The 17,862-nt window shown below is 37.0% G+C and overlaps 1 protein-coding gene across 2 annotated transcripts in view; it reads right to left on the reverse strand.

The window, feature by feature from the left end:
• The window catches only part of tefu (Serine/threonine-protein kinase tefu), a 409,445-nt gene that overhangs the window by 155,678 nt on the left and 235,905 nt on the right, over positions 1-17,862 (reverse strand). For both annotated transcript variants that reach the window (XM_090409436.1, XM_090409435.1), the window contains exon 21: positions 11,918-12,037. In XM_090409436.1, coding sequence (XP_090265562.1) covers positions 11,918-12,037 — 120 coding nt within the window. The remainder of the gene's footprint in view (positions 1-11,917; positions 12,038-17,862) is intronic.

Raw genomic sequence — 17,862 nt, forward strand, 5'->3', positions numbered from 1 at the left:
CCAAATTGTATTCCTATTGGTTAAACCAAAATACAAAATGATGGTACAACATGACAAAATTTCATGAAGGCTAGGGCGTCACCTGGTTAAACAAGGCCCCCCGTTGATTTTGCCAGGGACCCAGGGCGAACAGCGAAAAGTCAGCTACTGGAACAAATCTGAAAACATACTCCAACACAACATCACCAGAGTTAAAGATCGGTACTATCAACATACGAAACCTGAATGGCAAAGACATGGAGCTAGCAGAAGAATTAGATAAGTACCAGATCGACATAATAGGGATGACTGAAACAAAAAAGACAAAAACTGGTGAGATCTTTCTGAGCAATAAATACAAAATGTTATATTCAGGCAATGACAATCAAGGAAAAGAAGGAGTAGCCATGGTATTCAACACAAAATACAAGGCTCATCTACTTGAATGGCAGTCAGTCTCATATTTGGGGAATTGCCCAGTTCCCCAAATATGAGCATGGGGAACTGGACAATGAGACTTATTTGTGCCTATGGTCCCACAGAAGGTTCTACTAAGGTAGAAGTGGAGGAATTTTTTGAGGCTCTAGAGAAAGCTAATGACACAAAGAAAAAGGAAAAGTTGGTCTTTGTTGGGGATCTAAATAGCAGAGTAGGAAATGATTGTCAGACATACTAAAATGATTTGGGAAAATTTGGAGAAAAGAGCAAAGCTAATAATAATGGCAAATACCTGTTGGATTTCTGCTCAGGACATGGACTGGTTACTACTAACACCATGTTTCAACATAAAAATGTGCACAAATTCACATGGAGAGAGGAGGCAAGGAATAAGAAAAGTCTCATTGACTATGTTATTGTTGATAGTGATGTTTTCTCCCTGGTGCAGGACAGCAGAGTGTACAGAGGATTTGAAATTGGAAGTGATCACTATTTAGTCTTGAGCAGGATAAAATTGAATTTCACATTGAAAAGAATAACACATAAGAAAGTTTCAAAGCGAATAAAAGTTGAGCAGCTCTCAGATGTGAACTGTAGATTAAAATACAAAGATTATTGAAAGAAAAATGAAAGAGTTTGAGAACAGGAACCAAACCTTGGAGATTCAGTGGCAAGCCTTGAAGAAAACCTTGATTGATTCAGCTAGAGAGGCATATGGTGAAGTTGTCTGCAAGGATAGAAAAATTAGAACTCCATGGTGGACACAGGAAGTTAATGAGGCAGTGAAGGAAAGAAGAAAGTATATCAAAAGTTCCTGGCAAATAAGCCAGCTTGTGCTCTTAGAGAATACAGAGACAAATGTAAGAAAGCTAAACATCATGTAAAACTAGCTAAACAAAAGTCATGGGAGGACTTTGGCAAGAACATAGAAAATAAATATCAAGAAGGTGACAAAATATTCTGGAGTTGTTGAAGAAGCTTAGGAATGGAGGAAAGAGTGTTGTAAAAGGAGTTCATCATCATCATCAAATTCCTGCAATGTACCCTCAAGGGGTGTACAGGATATGACAGTACTATATGAAAAAATTACATCATTATTAATTTCCTATCTACAATTTTCCTCCAAATCAGTCTGTTACTTGTCAAGACTCCAATATTATCAAATCTTATATTTCTATCGTCTAAGGCACTTTGTACCATATCAATCCAAATATATCTTGGTTTTACTCTGGGTCGTTTTCCTGCCAACCTGGCAGAGAACACTTGTTTTGCTAATCTTTCCTCTCCCATTCTATTTAAATAACCATACTACCTGAGATTAGTTCTGCTAATGCATTCCTGGATGCTGACAATGTCAAGTTCTTTCCTAATATTCTCGTTTTTAATATGATATTGCCATTGATGCCATCTGTTCACGCCTCGAATCTTTCTCAGGACTCTCATATCTGCGGTCTCTAGTCTTTGGTCAAGTGTTTTACTTCTGACCCAGCTCTCAGATCCATAAGTTAAAATCGGTTTGAACACTGTCTTGTATACAGCTAATTTAGTGTTCCGACTAATTTCTCTCTTACTCCATATGAATTTATTCAGTTGACTTCCCACCATACCAGCTTTGCTGATTCAGTTGTCTATTTCTATATTTAATTTACCATCTACAGTAAAAATCGTGCCTAAGTAGCTGAAATGTTTTACTTGTTCCACAGGTTCTCCATTCACAACACAGTTGACATTTTCAATGATTCTGCCTATTTTCATTTTCTTTGTCGTTTTATTGCTGACCTTCATATCATATCTATTACAACAGCTATTCAATTTAGTCAGAGAATCTTGCAGACTTGTAGCGGATTTATTTAGAAGTATAACATCATCCGCATAAAGCAAAGAGCTGACATTAACATCTCCAATTTTGATTATCAGGTTTAAAACCACTTTCCTTCATAATGTGATCCATATAGATAATGAATAACAGAGGGGATAACGTACATCCTTGTCTTACACCAGATTTAACATTAAACCATCTTCCAGTACTTTCTTGAATTCTAACTGCTGATTTCAACTCAAATAAAGACTAAGTATTGCTTGATATAATGCTCCATTGACACCATATAACTGCAGCGTATTGAATAGCTTCTCTCTTGGCACCTTGTCATATGCCTTTTCCAAATCGACAAAACTTAAATACAGATCATAATAAATTTAGTTTAATCCTTTATCCAAGTGTGAGCAAACAAAGTTTGCACCTGAAAGTATCTTCAGGACTGAGCTAAGGTGGTACAACACCAGGGCAACTCGTTGCAAAGGTGGAGCAAGCTACCAACACTCCTGTCTCAGTATCTCCTATAATGCAAAACACATCTCCTTGCGGATATGTCTAATGTTATGCATTAAGGGAAGGGCCACTACCTAGACTAGTTTCGACCTTTATTGAGGTCTCTTCAGTGGGAGCCAGGCCCAAGCTGAGATACCAGGCAGAAGCATTCGCAGGTCATCTCTACCTATAGGAGTTGCCAAATGGTGTGCCACCCTTTTTTAATAAATTACTCTGGATTTAGAGAAAGATGTTGAAAGTTTATTTTCACTTGGTTAGAGTATAATAAATTTAGTTTAATCCTTTATCCAAGTGTGAGCAAACAAAGTTTGCACCTGAAAGTATCTTCAGGACTGAGCTAAGGTGGTACAACACCAGGGCAACTCGTTGCAAAGGTGGAGCAAGCTACCAACACTCCTGTCTCAGTATCTCCTATAATGCAAAACACATCTCCTTGCGGATATGTCTAATGTTATGCATTAAGGGAAGGGCCACTACCTAGACTAGTTTCGACCTTTATTGAGGTCTCTTCAGTGGGAGCCAGGCCCAAGCTGAGATACCAGGCAGAAGCATTCGCAGGTCATCTCTACCTATAGGAGTTGCCAAATGGTGTGCCACCCTTTTTTAATAAATTACTCTGGATTTAGAGAAAGATGTTGAAAGTTTATTTTCACTTGGTTAGAGTATAATAAATTTAGTTTAATCCTTTATCCAAGTGTGAGCAAACAAAGTTTGCACCTGAAAGTATCTTCAGGACTGAGCTAAGGTGGTACAACACCAGGGCAACTCGTTGCAAAGGTGGAGCAAGCTACCAACACTACTGTCTCAGTATCTCCTATAATGCAAAACACATAGGAGATACTGAGACAGGAGTGTTGGTAACTTGCTCCACTTTTGCAACGAGTTGCCCTGGTGTTGTACCAACTTAGCTCAGTCCTGAAGATACTTTCAGGTGCAAACTTTGTTTGCTCACACTTGGATAAAGGATTAAACTAAATTTATTATACTCTAACCAAGTGAAAAATAAACTTTCAACATTTAAATACAGATCTTTGTTATATTCCCATGCTTTCTCGACTATTTGTCGTAAAGTGAAGATCTGATCCTGACAGCCTCTATTTGGCCTGAATCCAGCTTGTTCTTCACCAAGCTTTTCTTCCACAATTCTTCTCAACTGTTTCTCAAGTATACTTGCATAGATCTTGCCAGGAACACTCAGTAGGGAAATACCTCTGTAATTCTCACATTCAGTTTTATTTCCCTTTTTATAAATGGGTACTATGAGAGCTCTACTCCAATCATTGGGAATTCGTCCCTCTCTCCAGGCTTTCTGAACTATGCAGTGCAGCCACTGTAAGACTTTTATACCACCATATTTCAGTATTTCTGGTCGAATATCATCTACTCCTGCTGCCTTTCCACATTTCAAGCCTTTGATGGCTTTTTCTACTTCAAGTATGGATATGTATTCCTGACTGCATGCCTGGTCAGTGTTTTTTACCACTGTGCTGTCATCACTGCTTGTTTCATTTAGCAGTTTTTCAAAGTAATTACTCCATACTTCAAGGATATCTTTTTCTCCCGTTTTCATGTCACCTTTATCATCTCTAATTCCTTTTATAGCACTCTTTCCTCCATTCTTAAGCTTCTTCCATAACCTCCAGAATATTTTGCCATCTTCTTGATATTTATTTTCTATATTCTTGCCAAAGTCCTCCCATGACTTTTGTTTAGCTAGTTTTACACAGTGTTTAGCATTCTTGCATTTGTCTCTATATTCTCTAAGAGCACAAGCTGACTTATTTGACAGGAACTTTTGGTATGCTTTCTTCTTTTGCTTCACTGCCTCTTTAACTTCCTGTGTCCACCAGGGAGTTCTAATTTTTTTTATCCTTACAGACAACCTCACCACATGCCTCTCTGGCAGAATCAATCAATGTTTTCTTCAGAGTTTGCCACTGAATCTCCAAGGTTTGATTCCTGTTCTCAAACTCTTTCATTTTTCTTTCAATAATCTTTGTGTATTTTAATCTACAGTTCACATCTGAGAGCTGCGCAACTTTTATTCGCTTTAAAACTTTCTTACATGTTATTCTTTTCAATATGAGATTCAATTTTATTCTGCTCAAGATTAAATAGTGATCACTTCCAATCAGATCTTCACTTTACGACAAATAGCGGAGAAAGCATGGGAATATAATAGAGATCTGTATTTAAGTTTTGTCGATTTGGAAAAGGCATATGACTAGGTGCCAAGAGAGAAGCTGTTCAATACGCTACAGTTATATGGTGTCAATGGGGCATTATATCAAGCAATACTTGGTCTTCATTTGAGTTGTAAGTCAGCAGTTAGAATTGAAGGAAGTACAGGAAGATGGTTTAATGTTAAATCTGGTGTGAGACAAGGATGTACATTATCCCCTCTGTTATTCATTATCTATATGGATCACATGCAGATGATATTATGCTTCAAAATAAATCTACTACAAGTCTGCAAGATTCTCTGACTAAATTGAATAGCTGTTGTAATAGATATGGTATGAAGGTCAGCAATAAAAAGACAAAGACAATGAAAATAGGCAGAATCATTGAAAATGTCAACTGTGTTGTGAATGGAGAACCTGTGGAACAAGTAAAACATTTCGGCTACTTAGGCACGATGTTTAGTGAAGATGGTAAATTAAATATGGAAATAGACAACAGAATCAACAAAGCTGGTATGGCAGGAAAACAATTGAATAAATTCATATGGAATAAGAGAGAAATTAGTGGGAACACTAAATTAGCTGTATACAAGTGTGTGTTTAAACCAGTTTTAACTTATGGATCTGAGAGCTGGGTCAGAAGTAAAACACTTAACCAAAGATTAGAGACCACAGATATGAGAGTCCTGAGAAAGATTAGAGGCATGAACAGATGGCATTAATGGCAATATCATATTAAAAACGAGAATATTAGGAAAGAACTTGACATTGTCAGCATCCAGGAATGCGTTAGCAGAGCTAATGTCAGGTGGTGTGGTCACTTAAACAGAATGGGTGAGGAAAGATTAGCAAAACAAGTGTTCTCTGCCAAGTTGGCAGGAAAACGACCCAGAGGAAGACCAAGATATAGGTGGATTGATATGGTACAACGTGCCTTAGATGATAGAAATATAAGATCTGGTAATGTTGGAGTCTTGACAAGTAACAGACTGACTTGGAGGAAAATTGTAGATAGGAAGTTAGTAATGATGTAAATTTTTCATGTAGTACTATCATATCCTGTACACTCCTTGAGGGTACATGGCAGGAATTTGATGATGATGATGAAATATGAAAATATGTGAACCATCATTTATAAGACATGTAAGAATAGGAAATGAAAGGAAAGAATAAGTGTGAGTAGAAATACTTTCATTAATGGTAAACGAATTATCAATAACTAACATTTGTGATATGTGTCTCCTATAAGTTGCTGGGTAGAGAGAATAGCACAATCCTATAAAGTCTAGACATGAATAAGTGAATTTATGATGGCATAATTAAAAAAAAAATTACAAAGAGACAGAGTATGGAAGGAATAAATATAGTTTGGTGGAGCAGCGAATCATCTCGTAAAATTTGTTGCACATGTTATGTGTATTTCTCTGGTTTGTGTATATTTCACTTCATTTTCCAAGTATTTTCTTTTGTTTACTGAGACTCGGTATACATAACATTGGAATTATCCACACTTTCAGGAATCCTACATTCATTAGTGTTTTCTTTCTTCTTTTTTTTTTTTTTAGTATCAGAGGTTCTTCTGTCTTATCAATCTCACATATGCTGGTATTTTGTTGTAGATCAACAACGTCTTATAAATCACAGAATATTCATTTTTATTCAGGAATAGATAATTTTCAACTGTCTGTAGTTTTCGAAGACTAGAATAAAAATATCTCTATACCGTTAAAAAACTTTGCAACCTCAACAGATGCTATACTGCACAACAAAGAGAAAAAATAATTATTTTCTTCCTCCTAGCTTCCACTTTCAAATTTTCAGTTCCAAAATACATGTGTAACAGCTGTTTGTAATTCAGCCATTGGATACAGAAAGAGCTCAACTCATTACAAGTGACAACGTTCAATTAGATTGGTTCACGATAACCAATCACAGCCGCTAGGTGAGCTCAAAACATGAGTGCACCCAGCCTTGCCTTCTCAGTGGTTTAAAAACACCAGCTTGCTAAGAATTTGATCCACTGTGCCCTCTTTACATCTTTTCAAAGGGCGCAAAGGTGGATGCATTTTGAAAGCACACCCGGGCTATTAACGTGAATGTGACTCGTAATTGCTCCAATTAAAGGATCGAAAAGTACCCTTTTCATGTAGCATTAATGCTTCATTACTCCCGTGAAGAGGACAATGAAGCATTAGTATATTGTGTTCAATTTTAGGAATCACGCGAAGTCTGCAAACAATTAGGGGAGTCTTTTAAGGGAATAAATGCAAAAATATAATATCGGTGATACTGATATTTGATGGATGAACATCAGACACCTAGCACACCTGGAATATTCAGCCCTGATATATATCTGATTCACACATGAAAGGCCACAAAACCTATAGCACATAAGTGCCCTGTGTGAGCAAGGGGAATAGAAGAGAGAAGGAGTCTGTTCACATTTTGCTTGAATAGCTGAGGATTGTAGTCATTGGGGAAGGCAAAGTGGGGGGTGACATTGATTGGGTGACTTTTAAGGTGGACTGTAAAAGGATGTTGGTTAGCAGTGGCTCTTGTTTTAATGATATTGGTGGAGAGTGGAGGAATAACAGTAGGCCAGTTCAGCAGAGCACTGTCCATGAAAGTATCTGTAGAAAATACACACAAGACAAAACTGAATGTCTCTGAGAGAGGAATTGAAGTAGGTTTTGAGAGAGAGATCATTAATTAGCCGGATTGCCCTCTTCTGGATAGAATTGAGTAATCTTAGAGGAGTTTGGTGAACCACCCCAAATATGGGAGCAATATTCAAGGGCTGGGCAGATTTGGGCTTTGTACAGAGTTGGCAGCTGTGGAGGTATGAAGTAGTGTCTTGTGCGAAAAAGTACACCAAGTGTTTTAGAGGCTGCAGAAGCTATAGTTGAAATATGGTTGTGTCAGTAAAGATTGAAGGTGCAAGTCAGTCCAAGAAGAGAAATCTGATCATGTTTGGATATCTCAGTATTACTGAAGGTAAGGAGGAGGGATGCAAGCTCTTTCTTGCAAGAAATCAGACTGAATTGGGTTTTGGTGGCATTGAAGTTTACAAGGTGGTCCTTGTCCCACTGGGATATAGCTAGGAGATCTGAGTTCAGGTCCCTGGTCATGATAGATCTTCAGGATTCTAATACTTGAGTACTAGCAGGTAGGAACTCCGTTCCTACTTTTCATTTGATACTGTCATCAGCAAAGCTACGGATAGGATTGGAAATCTGTGAGAGCAGATTGTTTATATACAAGAGGAAGAGAATGGGTGAAAGAACAGAACCCTGGGGTACTCCTGCATTAGTGGGAAAATCTGAGGAGAGTAAGCCATCCACCATGACATGTGAGTGACCAGTGAGAAAGTTGGCGATAAAGTTGCAGAGTGAGAAAGGCAGACCATAGGATCGCAGTTTGGTGAGTAGGCTCTCGTGACAAACCCGATCCAATGCCTTTGAGATGTCGAGGGCAACCATGTGAGTTTCTAAATTTCTCCATGGCCTGAGTCCATAGGTGTATGGTGAAAGCAAGAAGATCTGCTGTAGATCACGAGTGGTGGAATCCATACTGCTGGTCACTGATCAGTTGGTATGTCTCTAGGTGGTTCAAGAGTTGGTTGTTGATGGCATTCTCCATAATTTCTGGATGGGCTGGATGCGGCCCTGTTTCCAAGTTGTCGGGTAAATACCAGTTGAATTTCATTATGGTTTCCTATATTTTGTCAAAGTTAAATTGGCATCTTCAGGGATTAATACACTGATATTAAACAGGTGTCTGCGTGGTTAGCCTAGTGGCTATGTGCTTCGCAACCATATGCCTGGGGAAGGAGTGTCCTAGGTTCGATTCCCGTCGACGACGTGAGGAGCTTAAGGATCTTCCTCAGCCATAGCCAAGTTAGAGGGTCTTGGGCGTGGACAGCAGGGTTTTTTCATCCCACAAGCAAGCAAACTGGCCCCGTGAACATACACATGGATCTAGTCATAAATACTTAATCCCCCATGAGGGAGCTCAACTCACCCCAGTAGGGACAGGGGAGAAATAGGGAGGAAACTCCATATGAATAAATAAATTAAACAGGTGCAAGCAGGCCCACTTCAGTAACAAAGAACTAGAGAGATACAGGAAGACTTGGTCTTGTAAACTATAGAATAACACATATGTCACAGTAAATAAAATCCTTCTATGTATACAGTCGCATGTTCATGGATTAAACCTAATGGGCTGAAATTAAAACTAAATTAAACGGGGTACTAAAGTCGCCGAAGAACATGGCAGGAAATTTGAGCTGTGCTGAAAAAAGTGCTTTTTTAATCTGTGAATAGTGTGACTTAATATTTATCAATGATTAATCATTAATTAATATTTTCAGGGCAAATAATGTTTTTAATCTAACAAAAATGTAACTGCATGTATAGAGGAATTCTGATGTAACACATGCACTGTGTGTGTGTGTGTGTGTGTGTGTGTGTGTGTGTGTGTGTGTGTGTGTGTGTGTGTGTGTGTGTGTGTGTGTATATTATTGTAATCAGGATTGACTCGGGATGTATACATTTATAAAAGTAAAATTTAACTGGCTAGAACCTGAGAAAGTATAACAAAAACCTTTAATAAATCACGACTAGTTTCATTGGTGTTCCGACTTCTTCAAGTGAGTAAGAAATAACATAAGACTTATAAAAATAACAAGGTAAAAAACATGGACTTTCCAGCTTAATAAAAAGAAGCAGAATAGTAACAGTCATATTTGAATAGGTGACCACGTGCTACTGTTGGCATGAGTTGAATGTGTGTATGACAGCTAATTTTAGAGCGCCAGTATTGGATTACTGCGCTATGGGAATCGGGCAAATTGTAGCTTAGATTGTTGTTGTTCAAGTGTGAAGGATCCAGAACTATTTCTTTTGATTCTATAATTCGTCTTTCAAATTCGTCCTTGCATATATATAAATTGGTTGTGCAGTCCCAATCAACTTGGTGTGGCCGTTCTTCGAGGTTAGAGTTTGCGGAGAAGAGAACATGACTGGAAAGGGCGCTCGCTCGTGTTTTACTGTAGGAGATGTCACGTCTATGTTCCTCAAGACAAAGTGGTCCTCCTTTAAGACCTATTGTGGAAGGTATTGACTCACCTACGTACAATCTGTCTAAATATCTTGCATCTTCTTTAAAACATCTAGTTGGCAATTCCTCCTCCTTCATCAAAAACTCTGAAGATTTCATCTCAAAAATAAAAAATTTAAATCTCACAGACTGACAGAATGGTGAGTTTTGACATCGTGTCTCTTTTTATGAATGTACCTACAGATGAAGGTCTGACTCTTCTTAAGGACAAGATTTCTAAGAAAATATTTGCTCTTCTAACTCACTGCATCAATTCCGACTATTTCTGCTATGAAGATAGAATATATAAACAAACTAGCGGGTTAGCTATGGGCAGTCCTCTATCGCCAGTCTTAGCTAACATTTTTTTAGAAAATTTTTAAGAGAGAGCTATTTCTATAGCTACTTTAAAACTTAAACTGTGGTTACGCTACATTGATGATGTCTTCCTTATCTGGGAACATGGTTTAGAGGAACTTTCAAAACTTCCTAAACCATTTAAATAATCAACACCAGAACATTAAATTCACATCAGAACTAGAGATTAACGGCATTCTCCCCTTCTTGGATCTAAAGATCAGTAGATTACCTGATTGTCTTAAATTTTCAATTTTTCGAAAAACCACCCACACTGATAGATATTTGCATGGCTCTTCTCATCACTTCCCTCCTCAGAAACTGGGCATCATCTCCATCCTTGCCCATTGAGCAAGATGTCTCACTTCCACAGAAGAAGACCTTCAAACAGAGCTTAACTTCCTGAAAAACACCTTCTTAAATAATGGATATTCATCTCGTAACATCACTAAACGTTTGAGACCACGCCAACAATAAACTCGACAAGAAGATGAATCCAACCCTATCACTCATATACAGTTACCATTTATCAGCTCTCTTACCCCAAAACTATCTAGGATTATGAAGAAATTCAACATAAAGACCGACTATACTACTCTGCCAAAACTTCGTTCTTTTCTGATTCGACCAAAACCAAAACACAACTAAATGCATTTTCCTGGTGTTTATAAAGTTATGTGCAACTGTGATCGACCTTATTTTGGCCAGACAGATAAATCTGTTTCACTTCGTCTTGAGGAACATAGACGTGACATCTCCTACAGTAGAACACGAGTGAACGCCGCTTCCAGTCATGTTCTCTTCTCCACAAACCCTAACCTCAAAGAACGGCCACACCAAGTTGATTGGGACTGCACAACCAATTTATATATATATGCAAGGATGAATTTGAAAGACGAATTACAGAATCAAAAGAAATAGTTCTGGACCCTTCACACTTGAACAACAATCTAAGCTACAATTTGCCTGATTCCCATAGCACAGTAATCCAATACTGCCGCTCTAAAATTAGCTGTCACACACATTCAACTCATGGCAACAGTAGCACGTGGTCACCTATTCAAATATGACTGTTACTATTCTGCTTCTTGTTTTTTACCTTGTTATTTTTATAAGTCTTATGTTATTTCTTACTCACCTGAAGAAGTCGGAACACCGATGAAACTAGTCGTGATTTATTAAAGATTTTTGTTATACTTTCTCGGGTTCTAGTCAGTTAAATTTTACTTATATATATATATACTGCTTCTATTGTTCAAATTCTTCAATGTTGTTCCTCCACACTGATGCTGTCTTACAATATGTATGACGAAATATTGGTACAAGAAATAATTTTTACTGTGGTATACATCTGCGATTTTGTAATTAAGGATCCACATGTCTCACTACACAAGAAAATTATTACTAATTTTCACTGAGAGTTTTGAGAAGACAGGTAGTATCTGATACACATTCTTTGTTCTTTCAATGTTATAATTCTAACAATGATTTTTTTTTTTTTTTAAAGCAGAAAGAAAAAGCAGTTACGAACCCAAAAATTAGAGATGCAGTATCTTCTACTATACCTAGCATCTTCAATTTACTCAGAGCCGGATATACACTATGTGCTGATTCCAAACTTGTATGCTGAAGAGAATCCATGATGGTTGAACTACATGAAGAATGTTTACAAAAAAGGCTTTTTACATTAGCAAAAAATTTCACTGACATTAAATACTTTTTTTAAAAAAAAATCTACAGAAAAATTATTTAAAGTGTATGATGAAAATTAATTCTGAAAGAAAAACAAATATATGAAAAAGGACATGAAAAAATAATGTTTCAACAAAGTAATTTTATCATTATCTCCCTAGTAAATATCATCCTCATCATCTTGTAACAGCCCCACTGCTTTTAATACCTTTCTTACAGTAAATAAGATACCAACAGTAATGACCAAAACTTGTATTTTTGCAAACTAATGAGTAACCAAAATCTAGCCTCTTGTCAACACCCATATTTAGAATGAATGCATCTCTTACATAATGCATTTCACTTTTTTTTGGCTATGTAAAGGACCCCAATTTTTAACGGCACATCTAAAGTTTGGTTGGCTCTTTGAATTTTTCAGGATTTTTTTCTTTTTCTGCTTTGCTTTATTGGGCAAGGAACTCAGTGGGATTAAAAGGTGTTGTTGATATTTTACCAAAAATTTCTCTGGGTGTGTCAGCAATCACTGTTGAATCAGCAACTGAGCATTCGTTGTGTTCAAGGATGGAGAGCGTGGATGGTATATCTGTCTGTCATTTTCTGGATTTTATCCCAGATTTCTTTTGTGTTGGTTGTTCTTGTTATGGAGGAATTATATTGGACCCAGGATTCCTTCTGACTCCAGAGGTCCAGAAGAAAGCATCAAATATTTGATGCTTTCTTCTGGGCTTCTTTGTTGTGTAACTAGATGTTTTAGGAACTGCAGTTGTGTAATAAACTCACTGCATCAATGATGAATAAAGAAGAGCTCACTGTGGCAGAATCAAATTCTGCTAATGGTGAGAAGGTGGGGCAGTCAGTTTGCTCATTTTTCCATCATGATATCCATGATGAAATGCATGGATGCTCATGCAGATAAGTGGATATCACAGGAAAGTGATCCCTCCCAAATAAGTTTTCTTCACTACGATAAAGAGCCAAGAGATTATTTTTCCTGCGGCGTAAATTAAGTTAAGGGGATAATAAATCCCTCATTATTTTAAAGCCAGATACGAAACTCGGAGATAGAAATCTATCAAAATCTAAGAGTTTCATGTCGAAGAACTATCGACGAGTCCAAGCGTAAGTCAACACCTGGGTGGTACAACACTAGGGCAATTCAGAGCAAAGGTGGAGTAAGATCCATCACTATCCTTAATATTTTTTCATAATGTAAAATGCAGCTCCTAGGTGATGTATTACTGTTTTACATTATGAGGAGAGGTCACTACCCAGACCGGTTTCGATCTTTATTGAGGTCTCATTAGCGAGTAGGTAGATCTGGATAATACCAAGGTTTAAGTGAACTGCACTCACATATACCCCTACTAACGAATTGCCAGACCGGTGTACCCATATATTATTATTACTACAATAAAGAGCCAAGAGGCTATTTTTCTGGCGGCATAAATTAAGTTAAGGGAATAATAAATCCCTCATTATTTTAAAACCGGATACGAAACTCGGAGATCGAAATCTAAGAGTTTCATGCCGAAGAACTATCGGCGAGTCCAAGCGTAAGTGAACACCAGGGTGGTACAACACTAGGGCAATTCAGAGCAAAGGTGGAGTAAGATCCATCACTATCCTTAATATTTTTTCATAATGTAAAATGCAGCTCCTAGGTGATGTATTACTGTTTTACATTATGAGGAGAGGTCACTACCCAGACCGGTTTCGATCTTTATTGAGGTCTCATTAGTGAGTAGGTAGATCTGGATAATACCAAGGTTTAAGTGAACTGCACTCACATATACCCCTACTAACGAATTGCCAGACCGGTGTACCCATATATTATTATTACTACAATAAAGAGCCAAGAGGCTATTTTTCTGGCGGCATAAATTAAGTTAAGGGAATAATAAATCCCTCATTATTTTAAAACCGGATACGAAACTCGGAGATCGAAATCTAAGAGTTTCATGCCGAAGAACTATCGGCGAGTCCAAGCGTAAGTGAACACCAGGGTGGTACAACACTAGGGCAACTCAGAGCAAAGGTGGAGCAAGCTCCATCACTATCCTTAATATTTTCTCATAATGTAAAACGCAGCTCTTAGGATACGTATTACTGTTTTACATTATGAGGAGAGGTCACTACCCAGACCGGTTTCGACCTGGATAATACCAAGGTTTAAGTGAACCGAACTTACATATACCCCTACTAACGAATTGCCAGACCGGTGTACCCAAATGATTTCGATCTCCATTTGCATATCCAGCTTTAAAATAATGAGGGATTTATTATCCCCTTAACTTAAGTTTTCTTCAGTTTCCTACTTGAAGAGTGGAAAAAGCAAGGGTGAGCAGATAGTTAAGCCTATGGCAGTGAATGTTCATATGTAAAAAGCATAGAAAGCATATGTAAGAAGGTGTTGCTTCCTGTGTTTAGAAGAGAGAAATTATTAGGGATGATAACTGCAATATGACATAATTAAGGTTATCTAGTAGATTCAGCATATTAGAGTTTTTAGTGAGAGTTAGATAGCAACTGCATCTGCAATCATATTGAGTGGGATTTGCTCAAAAGGGCTGCCCACAAAAATGGCTCCACCATGGTCAGGTCTATGCCCTGTCTTTATGAATGATGGTATTATTTTGTAATGTCAGATTGTCTCTTGACTTTGATAGAATCCGCGACAATTCCATTATAAGAATGTTTTCATTATTTCTTTCTTCTTTTTTTTTTTAGTGATATCATCTGGCTTCCTGTGTTAAATACTTCTGTTTTCACTAGCTTGGATTTTTTTTCTTTTTAGAGAATTGAGGATGGCTAGTATCCATTTTTTCTTCTTCATCAGGTAAAATATCCAAGACATCATCATCATCAAATTGTGCTTCTTCTAGAGCACTAAGTGTGTGAATTTCAGTAATAGCCTGCATTAACACTTTGCTTTATGATGATTTGCTCATATGATGCCCTTTAATTATGACCGATGCCCATTTATACTATGCTACATTCACTCATAAGACATTTTTAGCAATGTGATGTTCTCAGTTTTCATGGATTCAAAGTTTGTTTACAACATTATTGCTCATTACGTTGATATTTTGTTGTGAATTATAAACTGTTTATAATTATAATTTTATTTTATTATTTTTAATAATGGCAGATAAAAATCAAAACAAGGGAGTTGTCCTTCCAATGAAAAGAAGATGTGTAAGCCTATTACATTACATATGATTAAAATGATTAAATTTAATGATGACGATGGTGTATCGAGCAATGTAATAGGCTACAGGTTAAACTTACTGTAACAACAGTAATTACAAAGATAAAGTTCTTAGTGAAGTGAAAAGTGCTACACTAGTTAATACTACAGTTATCCAAAATGTGACAATCTTATTGCTGAAATGGAAAAACTTTTAATGGTGTAGATTGTTGACCAAATAGGTTGGCATGTTCTCTTAACCACCTTACCAGCCATTAAAGATCAAATATGGATCCTCAAAAGCTTCGTATCCATCATAAATTTCAAAGTAATATCAATGGTATTATTTTTATTAATTTATTGGAGATGTTAATGTCAGCTCTTTGCTTTATGCGGATGATGTTATACTTCTAAATAAATCCGCTACAAATCTGCAAGATTCTCTGACTAAATTGAATAGCTTTTGTAATAGATATGGTATGAAGGTCAGCAATAAAAAGACAAAGACAATGAAAATAGGCAGAATCATCGAAAATGTCAACTGCGTTGTGAATGGATAACCTGTGGAACAAGTAAAACATATCAGCTATTTAGGCACGATTTTTACTGAAGATGGTAAATTAAATATAGAAATAGACAACAGAATCAGCAAAGCTGGTATGGTGGGAAGTCAATTGAATAAATTCATATGGAATAAGAGAGAAATTAGTCGGAACACTAAATTAGCTGTATACAAGACAGTGTTCAAACCAGTTTTAACTTATGGATCTGAGAGCTGGGTCAGAAGTAAAACACTTGACCAAAGACTAGAGACCGCAGATATGAGAGTCCTGAGAAAGATTATAGGGGTGAACAGATGGCATCAATGGCATCTGTTCACCCCTATATTAAACGAATCTTTAACCAACTTCTCCAAGACATTTAACATACTTCCTTACATTTACTGGCCTATAATTCATTTTGCCATATCCACAATGAGATGATACAATATTCTAAGTACCATTAATTTATGTTGTTGTTTTTTAATCTCTCTCTCTCACACACACACACACAAAGAAGTTACTAACAGCCAACCAATGCAGTGTGTTGACAGTGGTCAAGAGAAAAGTAATCTGTTGATATTCTTTTTGAAAAGCTGGTGGTTGTAGTCTTTGGAGAATAATCAACGACAATGGCTGTACTATAGAATTGAGGTAGATGTAACGAAAGAGGAATGGGAGTAGCAGGTTGGATGAGTCAGTAATTCAACTGCAAAAGGATGTTGAGCAGCTGTTGTTCATGTTGCATAAATTTAGCAGAAACAAGGGTATGATAGAAGCAGTTCTGCTGAACTGCACATGTGGAAATATCTGTAGAAGAGACACAATGCTGAGAGTGGCCATCTGTGAGAGAGAGAGAGAGAGGAGTCATTAATTAGTTTGTTCTCTTTTGAACAGTATCAAGAACTTTCAGAGGTCTTAGGTGCATCACCAAAAATTTGAGAACAGTATTCCAAGGCAGATTTGTGATTTATACAGAGATAATAACTAGTCATGAAAATATACTGAGTGAGAAAGGATGCCTAGTTTTGGAAGTTGCAGCTGCTACAGAAATAATGTGTTTGGATACTTAACTTTCTCTCCTTGATGTCAAGGAGAGAAAGTTGTTTAAGAGAATGAGGATGAGTGAAATAATAAAGCTCTAAGGAATACCTGCATTAAGAGGAAATTCTGAAAAGAGAGAGAGAGACAGAATACTCTCTACCATTACACAAAATGAAGGGCTGGAGAGAAAATTAGCAATCCAATTACAAAGAGTGGAAGGAAGACCATAAGGTGGCAATTTTCAAAGTTCTCTATACCAAACCCTATCAAATGCCTTGTTGGAAATATCAAGTATAACAGCACAATTTTTTCTGTCTTTTCATGGCATGCGTCCCAAGATGAGTACGATGTTCAACAAAATCTGTTGTGGATCTTGACTGGCAAAATCTACATTGGTTGACAGTTTTCCAAGTGTTGAAGAAGCAGACTGTTGATATCTGGTATTAGTATACATAAAAGTGCAGTATCTTCTTAGGTCCCACAACAATTTAGACTTTGCATTGGCTGTGCCATTCAAATTCATTATCTGAGAGATTGCATTTAGTATTTTTGGACAATCCTATGCTTGCTTCATGAGTGTCTACAGACACATTCACCTGATTCCTACCTTAGTGGACCTAACTTTGCACTTCTTACTGAACGATGCTTTTGCTAGGTGCTAAACTAAAAAAAAAAAAGTGTCTTTTTTTTTTTTTTTTTTTTGTAATCAGCTCTATATTAGCTTGCTTTCATGCTCTGGAGTGGATGCCAGCCAAGTGAATAATGTGCATTAGGTCAGTCACTTCTTACAGAAAAGCATGCCTCAATTCATTTTCAGACTAGTGTTACACTTTGAGAGTAATGACTGTTACAAAACAGGGATTAAGTAAAAAATAAATTATAAAATTTTAGTATTATTGTTAAATAATACTAAAATTTGTGCATCAAGGTTGTTCAAGAGAAAAGCTTCAAGAATATGTCAAACTTACTGTGGAGAGCCTGTCTTCTCCCACCTTCAAGGTACAGCAATAAAGC

The sequence above is a fragment of the Typopeltis vanoorti genome, chromosome 19 (assembly GCF_054136105.1).
Source record: "Typopeltis vanoorti isolate ZY-2024b chromosome 19, IOZ_Tvanoo_1.0, whole genome shotgun sequence".
NCBI lineage: Eukaryota > Metazoa > Arthropoda > Arachnida > Uropygi > Thelyphonidae > Typopeltis > Typopeltis vanoorti.